Here is a 17,358-nt window from a genome sequence, read left to right as displayed (position 1 = left end):
AACTCCCCATGCAGTCATACAAACCTCATGTACTCAGATTTTCTTGATGCTCTGAATTGACATTTGCAGTTACTATCCTAGTAGATTTCTTTTCCAACTGCTTTTCATGCATACTGCCACTACATTAAACAAAATATTTGTATTCAGTTTTCCTGTTAATGCCAAGTGTTACCCTAGGCATGTTATATTTCTTGATTATTTTCAGATTAATTTGCAATCTTAGAACTCCTTATGTGTTATGTTTCATTTGGAGAATGTGTTTCTAGACCTCTACCATTTGATGCAATGTATTATCTCACTTGGGTCAGACTAAACCTTGCTGTTGTTGTAACTGTCTTACAGTAACGCCCTCAGGTGCAATGCAGGTAACAAATTAAAAAAAATTAAGCTTGTAATGTACCATCAAGCGCATGATAGATGCAATGATGTTCTCATGACTTTCATAGCTTTCACAACGTTCACAAAAGCCAGGAGTTGGCCATTATCTTCACTGGCTGCCCTCAGCTGGAGTTGGGTGCAGGTTTGAGGCATGCAGTCCATTTGCTTTTCGCGTGACTACAGTGAAGGGCTGTCATGGCCATCCGACACGAGTTTATCCATGTGGGCACATGCAATGACGGAGAGCTAGAACCACTGGGCAACCTGAAAGCTTTGGTCAACATAATGAGCATTGCTGCTGGATATTTGCTGTGACATTTCTCTGTCTAATTTTCTGTTTCTGCACTAAATAGCGGTATGTTAGCGCAATAAACATTATTTATATGCTCTTTTTATTGTTCAGATATAATTCAGCATTCAGATAATGCAGACATTTCTTCCAGTCCTCTGAAACAAACATTAGGAAGTTCATGCTGCATGATACTGCATATTTGTTCAAATATAATTTAGGATTAAGATAATGCATACATTTCTTACAGTGCTCTGAAACAAACGCTAAGATGTTCTTGCTGCATGAGACTGCATAAAGGCCAGAAAAGTAGTGAAAACTGGCATGATAAAATAAAGGTAGATGAGACATGCTTGAGACATGCCTCCCGCTTCCGGCGCAGTGGGTGGCGTGCCCGCTGCTGCTTGCGAACTGAACGGCTTGAGGTGCCCTTGGTGCCTTCCTTGGTCTTGTCCTTGGCTTGAGGATTGAGGCGTTGACTTTTGCCCCCAATGAAGCCTCGACATTTGTCACTCCCACACTTGCACTCTTGCTGCAGAACAAGGACAAGACACAAAATAAAACTCTCAAACAAGACGAACATCCAGTCTAACATAAGGCACACACAGTAAACTTTTCTGAGTGCACAGAGTACTACAAAACCATTCATGACAAAACAACTGTAATGAGAAATAGATTTTCATTTCCAGCTCCTATTTGCGTTCTTTAAACAACGCAGCTGGAGGAAGACAAGGACATAAGAAGACACATAAAGTGTGTTCGTCCCTTGTTTTCCCCTTGCTGCAGTACTTCCAAGGATGCCACACTTCATACTTGCCAAAACTATCAGTTGGGGACAGGTTGGCGCACATTTTCTTTACAAATGCGGCAGTGGCTGCGCGCAAATGTCCTATCAGCGCGTCTGAGCGCATATGCAGCCCGCATGTCTTGTTTTATAGGTAATCAGCCCTGTGTACAAAGATTGGGTGTGCCGAGAAGGCATGGCATCATGTGTGCTGTCTTTCGGCACATTTAGTACTAGTGGTTGCATAATCTTGAGTTTTGGAGACGCACTGAAGCAAGAGGCAGACGAAGCATTTTCTCACCTCTGCCAGTGCTTTTTATGATAGCGTCATTCTACAGTGGGTGACACTACCAGCGGCAGGGGTGGAGTGGACGTGAAAGCATGGCTGGTTTCGCTTAATTCGTACCACTGATATGAAAATAATGTTGTCACAGCATGAAATCGTAACTTTCTTCACCAACTCTCAAGTTGAAAGCGAATGTTTTCTCATTTACGTTTACTCTTTTCAATTGCCAGATAATTCGTAAAACGTTGCAGCCTCTCCCATGTAAGAAAAGTAGATCGGCAACTGTACTTATTTGCCTAAAAGGTCGAATTTCAATACAATGAAATTTCAATATAACAAAGCAAATTGCTTATTTTAATGTCGACGTCTAACTTTACTTGGTTCCGTTCAGTGCATCGCTCAGTTAGCACATTCAATAACACGCCTTGTAAGCATGGATAATTTCCTGGCTCACTTCTAGATATTGTCACATAAATGACGGCAAAGATTGAAGCAAGTGATTGATATGTTAGAAGAAGCACGAGAAAGTGGACGTGCTGCAAGGGCTAGAAAAATGGTTTGAAGAATACCATCCTAACGTCGGAACCACAGGTCTCGATGTAAACATGCATGTACCGGAACAAAGTACAGTAAAGCCTCGTAAACCCAAAACTGCAAAACAGGAAGAAATTTCAAGATAAGCAGAGTTTCGAGATAAGCAAAATTACAAAACTAGAAGTTCGCTGGCTATGCATACAGCACATGAAGCCTATCCAAAATTGCACCAGTAATCCGTATTTATTCGAATCTAGGCCGATAGTTTTTTTCAAATAATCATATTTCAAACTCTAGGGTTGGCTTAGATTCGAGGATTTTAAAAAATGTGCCAGTTTTTCATTGAAACTGCTAAATATGGTGCATAGCTAGCGCCATCTAGTAAGTCAGTATCGCAGCCACTACTAGCAGTGCCAGTAGCTAATCTTACACAAGCGAGGTTGCCATTTTGACCTGTGTCGTGTCGGCCGTATCGGTGTGCAGCATGGTGTTATCGTGATGGCACCATGCAGGAGATGCCACTACAGTGCTGCTTTCAAGCGAAAAGTTGTGATAGCCGCAACGGCATTGTCGAACCTTCAAGCCGGGCCGGACTTCTGTGTCGACAAGAATAACGTCCATCATTGGAGGGGACAACGACAGCAGCTTTTTGCATGCGCCGCAACGAGGATAGCATTTAGCAGACTGAAGAAAGGCCGTCACCACGAAGTGGAGACAGTTTTGGCTGACTTTGTTCGGACGCAGACAGCAGCTGCCCTTCCAGTGACAACAGAAGTGCTCCAATGCGAAAGCTAGGGAACTTTCAAGAGAGCGAGGCCCAACGCCAAAGGATTTCAAAGCCAGCTGGGGCTGGCTTCAGAAATTCATGAAGTGCTTCGGCTTCAGCCTCCGACGTCGCACTTCAATCACCCAGAAGCTGCCAAGCGATTTCGAAGAAAAGCTGATAGCTTTTCAGCGCTATGTGCTGCGAAAGAGAGAAGCGGCAGGCTACAACCTTGGGCAAATCGGCAACGCCGACCAGACGGCTGTGTATTTTGATATGCCAGTGAATGAAAAGGGTGCCAAGGAGGTGAAGGTGCGCTCTGCAGCTACAAGAAGCAGCACACAACTATGATGCTGTGCTGCACAGCTAATGGACATAAACTCCCTCCTTATATGAAATTTAAAAGGAAGGCACTGCGTGCTCGAGAAACTTTCCCAAGAAAGGTCATTGTGCGGGCAAATTAGAATGGGTGGATGACGGGTGCGATGGTGGAAGAGTGGGTTGATTGTGTGGCGACAGCGTCCACGAGCCCTTTTGACAAAGAACTCGCTCCTTGTCGTCGACTCTTACCGTGGGCACTTGACCGACAATGTGAAGGCGAACACGAACCTCGCTGTCATACCGGGTGGCATGACGGGCCAGTTGCAGCCACTTGATGTCTGCATCAACAAACCTTTCAAGGATTGTCTGCGGAAATATTACAAGGCCTGGTTGACTGACGAAGACCACATGCTAACGGCAACGGGCCGCATCAAACGTGCATCGCTATCGCAGCTGGCAGGCTGGGTAGCTGCAGCGTGGGACGACATCCAAGGTACTTTGATCATGCGCGCCTTTAAAAAGTGCAGCATATCTATTGCGCTCGACGGTACCGAAGATAGTGCACTGTTTGAAGGTGACAGTAACAAGGAACATAGCGACGAGTCTAGCAGCGACGACGACATTGAATGAGCTCTGCACGTTCAGATTCAATAAATGCTGTTTGCATTTTGTGAACGCTGTCCTCACTTTTTTTGTTCGGCCTACATTCTAGGTAATATATATATATCTTTTTTTGGCTTCGGACTTAGAGGGTCGGCTTAGAATCGGGGTCGGCCTAGATTCAAGTAAATACGGTATATTCTCAGCCACTTTCACATACATCAGCAATGGCATACAGCATTGCTGGCATTGTGCCAATACGGCGTACCGTATTTACACGAATGTAGGTAGGCCCATCTTTTTCAAATTTGTCAATCCAAAGTGGGGGGGGGTCGACTTAGAATCGAAACCAAACCGTGAACCGCTAGTAACAGCAAGAAAGTAGAGAAATCAGGGATACTACGACGTGGTTACAACTTTGTACCTACGTTTCCATGGTTACAGTAGAAGCGTAGCGCAATAATTTACCGTATTGCATGCATTTTGATGTCAATACAGGCGATGCCCACTTTGAAAGTTGGCACTGCCAATCTGTGCCCATTGGCCACCGTACCTAGAGCGACAAACCTCTCGCCATCGAGTTCGGAAACGTATTGAACAATGTGATACGATCGTGGCTACGTTAGCACCGTGAATTGAATCAAGGAATTCGCTAATAGTCATTTTATTATTAGAGACCAACAGAACACTCATTGAATGTGAGTAACGTACTCACGAGGTAAAGCAAATCGCGTGCGGCCGCTTTCGTCAGTGACATGTAGCTTGTTTTGGTATCCTGCAGTGCGGCAGTGGCCGCTTCCGGTTGATTGGATGGTCGTCATCTCGCAGCGAATGTGTTCTTGCGAATAAGGTTTCACGCTCAACCCACAGCGTATGGTTATTTCACGAGCTTGTACAGAAGCTTTTTTTTTCTTCTTTAAAGAAACATTTACTGCACGCATCATGAGTGCAAGGCTCTTGTGGGAGCATCGATCATTGATGGAAAAGTCACTGTTTGGGGGGTATTGGTAGTTGGCGGAAGAGCTTCTCTTTGAGATACGATTTTTTTGACGGCCACGTGATTGTCAGTGCTTCCGTTGTGTCGAATCATCGTGCCTGTCATGAGTGCCCCAAAGAACTGTCGGCGCTCGTTCACAGCTGCCTTCAAGCGGGCTGCTATCCTCCATGCCAAGGAAACTAACAACTGTGCTGCAGGACGCAAGTTTGGAGTGAGTGAACGTGTGGTGCGGCAGTGACGGCTTCAGCGCGAGGGAATTTTTTCATGCGACTCCAAGCGCCGTGGCTTTCGCGGGCCCAAGTCCAGACACTTTCCGGAGCTGGAAACGAAGCTTGCGGCGTACGTGACAAATCTACGCGATCGATCACTGCTGGTCACGTGCGAAATGATCACTCAACAAGCCTGTGTCTTCACTTCGGAAGCAGGAATACTGAGGACTGAATTCAAAGCCAGCAGGGCCTGGGCCTCTAAATTTATGAAGAGGGCTGGCTTCTCCCTTCGTAGACGCACCAGCGTGTGCCAGAAGTTGCCGGCCGCATACAAGGATAAGGTCCTGGCCTTCCATAGGCACTTCCTAAAACTTCGAGACTCCCGACGGTATTTGCTCGGCCAGATCGGCAATGCCGACCAGACTCCCGTATACTTCGATATGACCAGTAACACAACCGTGAGCATTAAGAGAGCACGCGATGTAAACCTACTGACAACAGGCAATGAAAAGCTGCGTTTTACGGTCATGTTGTCATGCTTGGCGGATGGCACCAAGCTTCACCCGTACATCGTGTTTAAGAGGAAGACGATGCCTAAAAAAGTGCTTCCCAAAGGCCTTGTGGTACGGGCGAATGCAAAGGGATTTATGACGGATCATATTGTATTGGAATGGCACCGTCTGGTGTGGCTCCTGAGGCCGGAGGCATCCCTCAAGAGAGACATCCCCAACCTGTTAGTGTTGGACTCTTTCCGGGGCCACCTCACCGACAAGGTGAAAGCGGTGCTTCATAAGGAGCGCGCCGACATGCTTGTAATCCCCGGTGGCTTGATGGGGCAGCTTCAGCCTCTCGACGTGGGGGTCAACAAGCCTTTTAAGGACCTGCTGCGCCGTGAATACAACGACTAGATTTCCAGAGGAAACCCCGACCTTACCACAAGCGGGCATGTGAGGAGGGCCTCCTTGGCTACTGTGTGCGGGTGGGTCCTCTCTGCGTGGGCGGCGGTACCGCGCGATGTTGTGGTGCGGTCGTTCGCCAAATGTGGACTCACACTTGACGATGACGTGCTGTGGGACCGCAGCAGCTATGACGGCAGCAGCACCAGTGAGGACGACTCCAGTGACGATGAGTGGTCATCAACCATGGCAATAAATTTTTCTTGTGTGAAATGCGCACGTACTTTTTAAAAATTTTTTTTGAGGCATGTGATTTTGGGGGGGTTGACCTACATTAGAGTCTACTTACAATCGTGTAAATACGGTATGTACTTGGCACTGAGTCAACACAGTTGATCCTAATGCAACATTTGAAGCAGTCGTCCAAACGTAACTGGTTCCAGATATCCAAAAAGCTGACGCTGCTACTTTCTGCATTGTAATAAATTCCGGACAATTTCACTTCGAAAACCAAAACTGAACTGCCGAAGCACGTAACTGTAATGCTTTCAGCAGACGCCCATGAGTGATTGCAACATTTGCATTTCACCATCACATGAGCATGATGCAAGCATAGTTATCAAGCCATGATTTCAGTGAAATGCTGTGAGCTCGCATATTTGCTTCTCTTTGGCGCAGCACATGGGCTGATCGCAGCTGCTCAAAAATACTGATAATCTCGCTCAAGGTCACGATAAATACGCTGTGACCACATTGATAAAAAACTGACAGTGCCCTATTAAAAAGAAAAATACCGACTCCCAGCTTACAGCTGCTGCTGCTGTGAGAGGCCACGACAAAGTGGCAGTGAGCACCCTAGCAAGTGTGTGTGAGCGGTGAGAGAAGAAAGAACTGGAAGAGATAAGCGGGGAGCGCAGCCCAGCACGACATCTGGTTCAGCTAGTGAACAGCCGCCGAGTGAAAAACGAGTGCAAGCGACACTGCCTTCGCTGCCCCGTTGCCTATTTTCTGGAATTTTCAGAGTCAACAGAGCCGAGATATCCGGGGTCCGGCACAAAAACTTGTCCAGATAAGAGGTTAAAAACACATGGATTGACACCACAGCCAGAAAAAAATTTCAACTGACATTTAAAGACATCAAAGGGTTTACTGCATATTCATGGCAGCTACCATTAACAATGATTAGATTTAAATTACCTTATCCTACAAGAAAGCCATCCATGCTTCATTTAAGGAATTCAAAGCTTATGTCAAGTAAAAAAAAAGTGACATCTAAGTTTAAACAAGCGTGGAAGCACTGGCAAGCTGTCAACAATTACACGATGTTTCACAAAGTTTCAGAAGTATTCAATTAGGCCACAGAGTAAGCATACGCACTGGGATGACAGTCATTTATCAGATGTGATCAGCTCATTCACATGTAAAAAAAGAAAAAAGAAATGAAGCTTCACTTATCCCAAGACTGAGGTATTGAATGCAAATCTCTGTACTCTTACCTGGCGTTCATTGTTGAAGTTGTGGAAGTTGTAGTCGTAGCAGATCTCAGTGTTGCCTGGAATATCTTTCAAGGCGAAAAGGCCTACACGATAGAAACCATTCACAGACCTGAAACCAACCAGAGAAGGAACCATGTAGTTAAACAAAGCTACCAGATTGACCTAGATTGACATGGCTACTCATAATTACTTCTCTTTAATTATTTTTGTTATTCACTCATTCATTTTTTTCCTCAGCCTTAGTCCCACTGTTCAATCATTAACTATTTATAAAAATATGGATTTCATTACTACACGGCTTCACTGATTTATTTGTTCTCATGCATGGAAACCCGTATTTGCCAATGCCACTGAGCAGCTGCATAACAAGTAAGTCTGGTGGTTGAGCTCACCCCGTATTCAAGGGTGAAAGTGGAAAAGTTACATTCAAGAAAGGTTATATTCAAAGTGCAATTTTAGCTACAAACCCCCCAGATGATGTACAAAGCTTACATCAAAGAATCTAGTAAGCAAAAGCCTTATGCAAAAGAGTTACAAGTGTAAATAGATGCTGGCGCGCCAAGTTAGAAGTGCTGCCTTACCACTTCTGCATCTCGCAGTTAGGGTCACAGGCATGGTTGACGAAGCGACCTTCCCCGGCCATGCGATAGCCATCAATGACCATGCCAGAGTCCAGGTTAAGGCAGTAGTGGTGCTCATCATTGCGGTAGCGCTCGGCCATACGGTGCCGAAACTCTTGCTCACTCACTATCTCTCCCACATATTCAAGGATGAATTCACCTGCACGATGACGACAAGGTCGCCAATCACAGCCATGAGAGGCAGCATCATAACAATGGGCAGGACAGCTCAAACCAACCAAAGCTTGGGCATTATGACTGCGCTGTTCAGCAAAAAAAAAAAGGAAAAGAGAAAAAGAAAGAAAGAAAAAGAAAAAAATGCAAAGTGTTCCATGAAATCTAATAAGCAGTGGAGGTCTATGCTTTTATTTATGCCTTCTGTCGTCTGCAGTGCCCATTGTCTACACAAGAATGCAGAAACTCGTGTCGAGCCATACAAGTCAACATTTGTGGCCCTGATGACTGTGCTTGTTCAAAGTTAAACAAGGTTGTACTTTGTTCAAAAGCTGAAATGCTTCAGTATATTGTTACTGATAAATAAATAAAAAGAAAGAATATAATCCTATGTCACACTACTGCACACAACACACTGCCCAAAATCTTAGGAAAAAATTGAACTTATACAACATAAGAGTGCACATTAGAAATGAAAGCATTTTCACTTCTAGCGTGCATAATCAAGCCCCGCAGAAGTTTGAAGATCTGCAAAAATAAGAGCCGATGGGGAAATATAAGCAAGGTCTCAATTACCGGCCTTGATTGGCTCCCGAGTTCGTATTCCCCAGCCTCGGTCACGAGTCATGAAGCGCTCCAGACCTGGGCTCCATTCATGCTTCTGAATCTTCTGGTTCCCGCATTGCTCACCACACGGGCACAGTGTTGGCGAGCACTCCACGTACATCATCCTGCATGCACACACCACACTGTGTCAGGTGCTCGCCCACAATATTGCAATAACACCTCCGGTAGGGTAGTCGCATTGCAGCAATTGATGCTCCAGTGTTGGGGTTCCCAGAGTGGGTTTTTATGGTGTTTTGGGGAATCAAATAACATTGCCAAGTTCTATAAAAGCCCATTATATTGGGTTTTTAGCATACAAGTTTACAGAACTAATCGTAAGATAAATAAGACGAAATGGCCCATTCCCACGTAAGAGCCACACCTTGTCAATAACGTGAAAAAAAAGTGCAGCCTTTACATGAGTCTAATGGTACCATTCCTGCTTTATGTTTATTCTTCACAAACCTTCTATTTCAGGAATCGGAATATATAGTGAAATAAGTTCAGGTGGTTGGTTGCAAGTGTCAGCACTGCGAGCCTGCCTCCTAACCTCATACTGCACTTTTGCACTGCACTAGTTCAATTCTATACATTATGCAATGCCACAGTAAAGTTGTTGCCTTGGCTACACAGTAATGTACAGAAATAACAGCCACTCTTTACATATTTCTGCTGCCAGCCAGAGAAGTACAATTTAAAGCAAGAATTGAAAATTTCTTCGAGAAAGCTTTGTGCAAGAACCTAGTACAGTAAACCCTTGTTTAACTCAAACTCTGATATCTCAAAATATTGGTTAAGTTAAAATTTCTTCCTGGCTTGATGTGAACTCGTGTATTTTTCACCTCTTATCTCGAAATGCTTTTGTGCCACACTCCAGATATATAAAAACCTCAACCGCAAAAATGCTAAGACATAGTCGCTATCCAAAAGGTTTCCATAACTTATGCGCCACTACAATATCACCAAAAAGTGACAATAATACGAGTTTGTAGTGAATTGCATTCAATTTTGCACCACTCTAATCATCCGCTGTTTACGACCAGTCACAACCTCATTGATAATGGACAGTTTTAGTTGAGCGCAGCTTACGTTTTACTCCGCTCAAATTTCACAGGCTGAAACACTGCAGGAAACCTAGTAGGTTTTGCATTTGAGAACTGCATCTTGCAGAAACACAAATGAAGCGCTGTCAACCGCTATCGTCTGTTGCAAAATGACAAAGAAGCCAAGTACATGTGCTCTCACGCTTCGCTCAATCAGCTTTGTAAGCCAATTAAGTTGGGGTATTGCAAAATCAGGGGACACATGACTGGGGTTTCACTGTACTGCAAGAAATGTGCCACGATGGTGTTGTGTCTAAGCAGTGCAAATCACTGATGGAGCCACTTTCATGGTATTTCGCCTGACTAGGCTTTGGACACCCAAGTGCCTACATGCAAGAGTGTTTGCTAGGCTCTGCGGGAGGATTGCTGTTACCCGTGGATGCCCAATGTGTCAGGTACAGAGTTGCAAAATATCTTGCAAAAGTGATCTGCTGAATATACCTCTTCTGGTACATTGAACTTTTTCGAGAAACTTGGCAGCTACTGGCACCTATTTCAAAAGGCTTTATGTGGTCTATGCACACAGCTAGGGACGTATATCTTCATGAACTTGCTCTTGAAACTTTCCCCGCGTTTTACAATTTTGAGTAAACGGGGTTTTACTGTATCTGCAAGTGCCAGTATCCCTATCATATGTAGTATCACATTACCTGTTAAGACAGTCTGTGCCACAGCCCTTGTCAACCTTCATCTTTGGTCGGGCACAGTTACAGCTCTGGACCTCATATTTGGACACCGGTTTAACGTCAACATACACATCTGTGTGCAGGAGAGAAACAAAAATGGCAGCTCAAGTACAGCAACATACGTTAATACACATAACATCGACTTGCTAAATGTTTTGAGAAAGACACTAGTAGGTTCTTCAAACATAGGGCTTACTGGGAGTACTTACATGTGATTTTCTATGCACATGGAAAAATCACAACCACAATTTCTTTATGAGAGTAATTTCTGCAGACTTAACTCAAGAACAGCAATAAAAATGTGTCTAACAAACAAATTTTAGAATATGATGGCTGCAAAACAATGCTAGCAAAAATACTCACTTGATTTAATTCGTTTGTAGTTGTTCACTGGGTCATAGCTATAAAGAAGCTGCAATGGAAAATGTGCGGGAATGTGAGATTAAGAAAAGTGGGGGGGGGGGGGAGAAAAAAAAAGAACCTTATGCATAGATGAGATCGATTCCAACATATACACTGCCAACATTTTCTATCAAAGTTCCCTTGTAACACTTTTTAACAAAGTTAACATCCTGAACATATAAACTTTTAACAAGCAATATTGTATAGACCATTTTCACGGTGATCCCGTGGGTGATTGATGATGATTTTGCGCATGAGTTGGGGTGCGTGTGTGTGCAGATAACGCACGAGAAACTTACTATGCCAGGAAGTGGCGGTGTGTCCTTTTGTCACTGTCGAACAAGCGGTACTCACACTTGCTGACATTCCAGGGTGGAAGTCCTTTCTTTGGAGGTTAGCGATAGAACGCTGGTGGATGAGCTAATTTTTTTATCCTCAAGTAAAGCCGTGCATTGCGAAGACACAGCAACACAAACAGTCCTTGTATAGCAGCAGTCCATGGACTTGGTCAGTCAGATTCATTCTATTCTTTAATATGCCAGTCACTATATTTGCGGCCAACTACTGCACACGTCTTCCTTCTACTGTTCCACATTTTGCAGCATAAATGGAGCAAAATGCGTTAGTGAACACACAGTTGGATTTCTGACAGCTGATTGCACAATAGAAGGGCAGAATAGGTAATGGTTTCGTATTCAATCACTGTCACCGAAAGCACCATCTCATACCTCTAGAGCAAGCTGCTCTGCAAAAAAAAGGCTCTATATCAGCAGCAGAGTGAAGGGCAAGATTCACTTAATGCTTTAAGGAGGCAGCCTGGTTCTGAAAGTGAGCCTTTATTTCTCAACCAACCTTGATGACATTACACAACTTGATTGGATTTTATGCTGATTTCAAATATTATTTCATTTTTTGTACAGACACATTATTTACTAAGCTAACTAAAATCACATACAAATCACATATCATTGTTTCAAGCCTCTATTACGAGAAAATGGCAAAACGAAAATTTTATTTTAATGCATGGGTCAATAGCCCAAAAGGGAAAGATTGCAACAATGCATGCAGTTTTTAAAAGTGGTCAATGTAAGTCCCATAATAAAACATGAAACTTTACCATTTGTAATGTGGGAACAATTAAGAAGAGAGCAAAATAATTATATTCTTAAGGCAGTACTAAAAAATCTGGTCACCATTATAGTTCTTATCATACTTTTTACACAGCTCACTTCTGAAAAAACAAAAATGTCTGTTCTACCTGCTTTGGGTGGCAAGATATCATCGCTTGCAGGTTGCAAGAAATCAAAGGTTTCATTCTGAGAAAATTGTGAAAAACTAGAAAGTGAGGATGTAATCAAGCAAGATTACATTTGTGTACATACATGTATTTACAAAGAGAAATGGCTAATAGCCACCAGGGACATAGTCTGATTTCTGATTGGCATCAAAATGACGCTTCTTCGGCATTTCTTGAAGGCTAACAGCAGCCCGTACACATGCAAGTAGAATCAGTTTCCTAGTGCTTGTCTTTTTCGTCCACGCATTTGGCACTAGTGGGACCAGGGTTAAAGCTGAGCTCTTCCTTCGTGGATCTCTTTGCACTGCCACCGTTTAACTGCCACTGCACCACAGCCTCAGTCACTGCAGCTTCAACGGTGAAAAGGGATGCGTGCCTCTCCTTTGGTGCTAGGGACGATATGACAGAGTGCAAGCTTTCATTAATTTTTGTTCTTGCCCCTCTGGCGCCGCTCAATAGGCCTTGCGTCTGAGAGGTGCTGATAACAGGCAGCAAAAATTTGCACACATCTGCGGACAAATTGTTGCAATGAGGTGGTTCAGGTTCTCTTGCTGCAGCCACATTTTGGCACCACTAAGAGTCTGGACCTATTGGGCACAGGCTGTGGTTTGAGGCAGTATTATTTGATGTGACATGGTAGTAAGTGGCCAGTACTGCCTTCTGTGTTGCCTCTATGCCCCTTTTATAAGATTTTAGGGCTTAGCCATAATGGCAATTTAGTTTGGCGACAAGATCTATCTGAGTCAGCTTCCACTTGCCACCAAGGCTCTCTGCAGCAATTCCTTTATGTTTTGAAATTGTGTAGGGCTTTGCCCATGTGCTTTTGGACGTGGTTCACACAGTCCTCCTTCTCAACTTTGACGTAGCCGTACACATTCGCCTCTTGCAAACCAGGCAATGTGTGGCTGTCCCCATTGCAGAGCACAGTTGTGTACCACAGGCAATTTTTTTCTAGTTACTTTTTGAAAATGATAAAGGCTGCCTAGACTTCCATCTCACCAGCCCTTTTGTCAGGGTGTTTCTGGCATATATGGCTGGCCCTCCAAGTTTTTGGTAGGCACGATCATCCTCCTTTGGGCCTTGCTCACAACCGGCACAAAAATTGCTGAGCACAATGAAATAGATTATGAGATCCGCAAAAAAGTTTGATGGCGTCTCCTACACCAATGTGCGATGAATGTTCACGCATCATGCACAAACTGTCAAGTGACACCGCAATGTTACCGGCATTCCCGAGATGAAATTCATCATAGAGCTGTAGGACTGACTTCGCGCTCTCGGTGGTCACTTTTTCGGCAGCGCGCATCGCCATGAGCGTCAGCTTCTTTACATAACCTTGCCAAGTCATTTTGTGCAGACCAGTACTTTGCATGCCACGTGCAGCCAGACCATTTACAAAAAAGTGTTCTTTTTAGCGTCGCCACTTATGCGTAGTGAGCTCCACTCTGCCAACACCTCATCACAATCAATACATACAAGGAAAAGCTTCACAGTGAGGTCGTATTTGCGCTCACCTCTGATGATAGTGACGTTGCCATCGCAATCTATGCAGTGGGCAAACTTCATAAGCTCATTCAACACATCCTGAGAGACAACAGTGAAGCACAGGACTTAAAACAGTCCTACATGCATTGCCTCAGCTGCTGCGAGCTCCCGCAGCCTTCCCTCTGATCTAATCTTATTTTCACGCAAATCCAATTGCCGCAGCATCATTGTATCACAGTAGACATGGGCACTGTCAGTAGGAGTAACCAGCAGCGACGCTGGGCCTTATTTCTGCATGCCGTCACTGACTTCGTCACTTGCCGTATAATTTTTGTTGTCCTCACTGCGTTCCAGCAACGTTTGTCGTTTCCTGAAATTATCTGCCAGCAACTTCTTTCTATTCTTGCACTATCTGCCATTGTAGCTTGTCCATTGTGGCATCCTACATGTGCCGTGGGCTGTCGTGAAAGCGTCTGGCCAGGCCTAGCAGGTGATACCAGCCGGCCTGACCAATCGGAGGGTACAGCACAGTCACGTCCACATAGTGGCCAATGCAGTCAGGCATTTAGCCTATTTCTCGTGCACTTTTCTCAGTATAGCCAATGGGCAGATAGAGATGGCGATGGCGGAGGGTCACTCTTTTAAACGAGACCAGGGTGGCTGCGATTGGAGCTGCGAAATGACTTTGAATATATATATTGAATATATCTTTATATATATTTAATATATCTTTATTTCCCAGAGATTTCCAACTTCAGCGCATTGGTGAAATGATACTATTTTAGGTGCTTTAGATACTATACTACTCTGCACAAATTCCACTCATGTGAGTATATTTTAATGTTTTAAACCCATTTGCAGAGTGGGAAACTTGGTGAAAAAGTATAATCAAGTTATATATTTCAGAAACTGTATTCTCAGAAAATTATTTCTTTGATTTTTTTTTTCTCAGAACCTGGCTGCCCCTTAATGCTTTAAATAAAACAACCCTGTGCGTGGTGTCACTTGACCACACCATCCTTTTACAATTTACATCTGTTACCCCTGGCCCACTAAATCCATGCACTATAGTGGAAACTGGTGCTCAGAGGACAAGACAGGGCACCAGCACCAAACACCAGAGCACATGCACGCACTGAAATAAACTAATTAGGCTTCTGAGCATGGTGCACAACCTCAGATTGCACAGAACAGTTCTTTGCTGGTAATGATTATGCCACAAGTTGTTATCGATGCGTTTCTATCATATTCACAGCACTTTGGGAACTGCCTCAGCATGGCGTATAGCTGCAGTTTTGTTGAGGTTGTGTTCCTTTTCATTTAAGCTCAGCCATGAAGAGCCATACTGTGGCTAGCATTCAATACACAAATGAAAGAAATTAATGCAAAAAGATATAACTGTGAAGCTTGCTTTCACATGGTATTTTACTTAATATCACTTACTGCTGCCCTTCACAAGGAGTTTAACACAGGTTCACAGATTTATTTCCATTGCATCAAGCGACTTCTAGGTTATAGACCAATAAATAGGCTAATAAATATTTTAACTATAGAGCAATAATTATAGGTCAATAAGTAGATTGAATGACTAGCATTAATGAAAAGTGACATCATATAAAATTCTCATAATTAAACTTTTAACATGCCACAGCTGTGCAAACAGCGCTGTCTACACTCACCTGTTTATTCTTGTGCAGCCACCAAATGTCATAAGATAGCTGGAAGTCAGCTCGTTTCTGACGCAGGTACTTGCCCGCATGAATGGGCGATGGCATCAAGCCCACACATCTCTCTTCCTCCACAAGCACTGTGTGGCCACTCTCCTCTTCTTCCTCCATGGTAGTCTCACTGCACATATACACATGTACCATAAGAAATTTCTGTCACAGAATCCAGTAGTATCTCTACATCACCAAGAGTCGCAGAGAAAAGCAAGGATCAATACTGCACGTCGATATCCACAACCACACCCAAACTTATGCTGGCATAACACCTTACCTAAAAGCCTCTGTCAAAATGCAATGTAATAGATAGCTAACACCACAGCCAAAGTATTAAAATTTGCTATTTCACAGCTGAAGCTGTATGTGTACAATGTATAATGCATATAAGTGATAAGAACTCAAAGAAAGAACAGTTGTTAGCAGGTGCCATCAATTTTATCTGGTAAATGGAATCTGTATGTATGTTTCATTAACCTGGTTACACAGAGTGCCATCTGCGTTGAGACCCTGATATATGCCATACTGTCGTTTCATTTAACAAATACAGCAATCAATAAGCATTTCATATCGCTGTAACTAACCTTATGGCTTACAACATACAAAAAGCTGCTTACTACACATTTGTTGTGTTAAAGATCAACAAACCCTGTTGATACACAAGTTGCCACACTATAGCTAATGTTTTTCATCTTATCTATAAACTACTGCAATGGTTGTCAGTGTTACTTTTCTCAGAAACATGTTAAAAGGGACAAAAGTTCCACTAATAAAGTGCTGGTTGTGAGAGATAAACAATTCTATTTTAGTAAAGAACCTCTGTTACAACAAACACCACTTAATGGCACTTTTCAAACCCTGCCTAGAAGCGCCATGAAAACATGGTGCCTTTTTGTTGCCTGATGCACCTGATGCGCAAACTCCAACAAGCGTTCCACCACATAACAGACACCAAAGAGGGGTGGCATATGGCTTGGCCTCTGAAATACACATCTGGCAGTCAAACTTCATGCAGACCAACATGCAGCAAATGAGTGGTCACCTAGGCTTAGCCTCAGAAATCAGGAGCCTGTACACAATCTCAGAGATGACATCATGCATGATTTCTTTCCAGTCTGTCACATGGCAGCACATGCTGCCAATCTTGCAAGACAGGTGTGGGGAAGACAACGAAAGAGCGCCACATACAGCGCAATAGTTGATAAACTAACACAGTAATCCAGAAGCATTAGTCCTAGTGCCTGTACGGACCCCACAGACTTGCACTGTGTCCATTTAAAGATGGCAAGGGCCCTCGAGGCATAGGTGCATCAAGAGTGTAATTCTCACAAAAGCAGTACCAGAGAGGCTCTGTTTTGATGGTGGTGGCCACCATTTCCTCTGGGGGCACAGTGCAGGTGGTGGTTAGGTGGAAGCCATCGGGTGAAGCTGCCCAACAGAGAACAGCACTGAGGGCAGCACACAGAGCACCCAAGCAGCAGCAGCAGCAGCAGTGGCATCGGCAGTAATGATGAAAGGGAGAGGACAGGAGGAAGAGAAAGCAGAGCGAAGTGACAGGGTGCAGAGGCAAGATACCGGGCAGATGCAGCTCTGAGGCCCACCTGGGGGCAACTGCCCGCAACTCTCTAGCACGTGCACTCTCATCACTTAAGCTGCAGGGAGTTCACCCCCCGATTCACAAACGGGACTAAACTAGCACATCTTCCTCGAC

At 44.0% G+C, this 17,358-nt stretch overlaps 1 protein-coding gene across 2 annotated transcripts in view; it reads right to left on the bottom strand.

Annotated features, from left to right (window-relative positions):
* LOC135903969 (uncharacterized) overlaps nucleotides 1-17,358 on the bottom strand; it is a 109,753-nt gene that overhangs the window by 58,521 nt on the left and 33,874 nt on the right. The window contains exons 8-15 of one of the 2 annotated variants that reach the window (XM_065434489.1): nucleotides 16,988-17,095; nucleotides 15,606-15,774; nucleotides 11,106-11,154; nucleotides 10,707-10,815; nucleotides 8,924-9,078; nucleotides 8,135-8,333; nucleotides 7,554-7,662; nucleotides 1,032-1,199 (exon numbers count right to left, since the gene is read on the bottom strand). In XM_065434489.1, the coding sequence (XP_065290561.1) occupies nucleotides 1,032-1,199; nucleotides 7,554-7,662; nucleotides 8,135-8,333; nucleotides 8,924-9,078; nucleotides 10,707-10,815; nucleotides 11,106-11,154; nucleotides 15,606-15,774; nucleotides 16,988-17,095 (1,066 nt within the window). The remainder of the gene's footprint in view (nucleotides 1-1,031; nucleotides 1,200-7,553; nucleotides 7,663-8,134; nucleotides 8,334-8,923; nucleotides 9,079-10,706; nucleotides 10,816-11,105; nucleotides 11,155-15,605; nucleotides 15,775-16,987; nucleotides 17,096-17,358) is intronic. The other variant, XM_065434492.2, reaches the window with a different exon arrangement.

Source organism: Dermacentor albipictus, chromosome 1 (genome assembly GCF_038994185.2).
Source record: "Dermacentor albipictus isolate Rhodes 1998 colony chromosome 1, USDA_Dalb.pri_finalv2, whole genome shotgun sequence".
Taxonomy (NCBI): Eukaryota; Metazoa; Arthropoda; class Arachnida; order Ixodida; family Ixodidae; genus Dermacentor; species Dermacentor albipictus.
The sequence above is the reverse complement of the archived record's forward strand: the minus strand, read 5'-3'. Positions and strand labels throughout refer to the sequence as shown.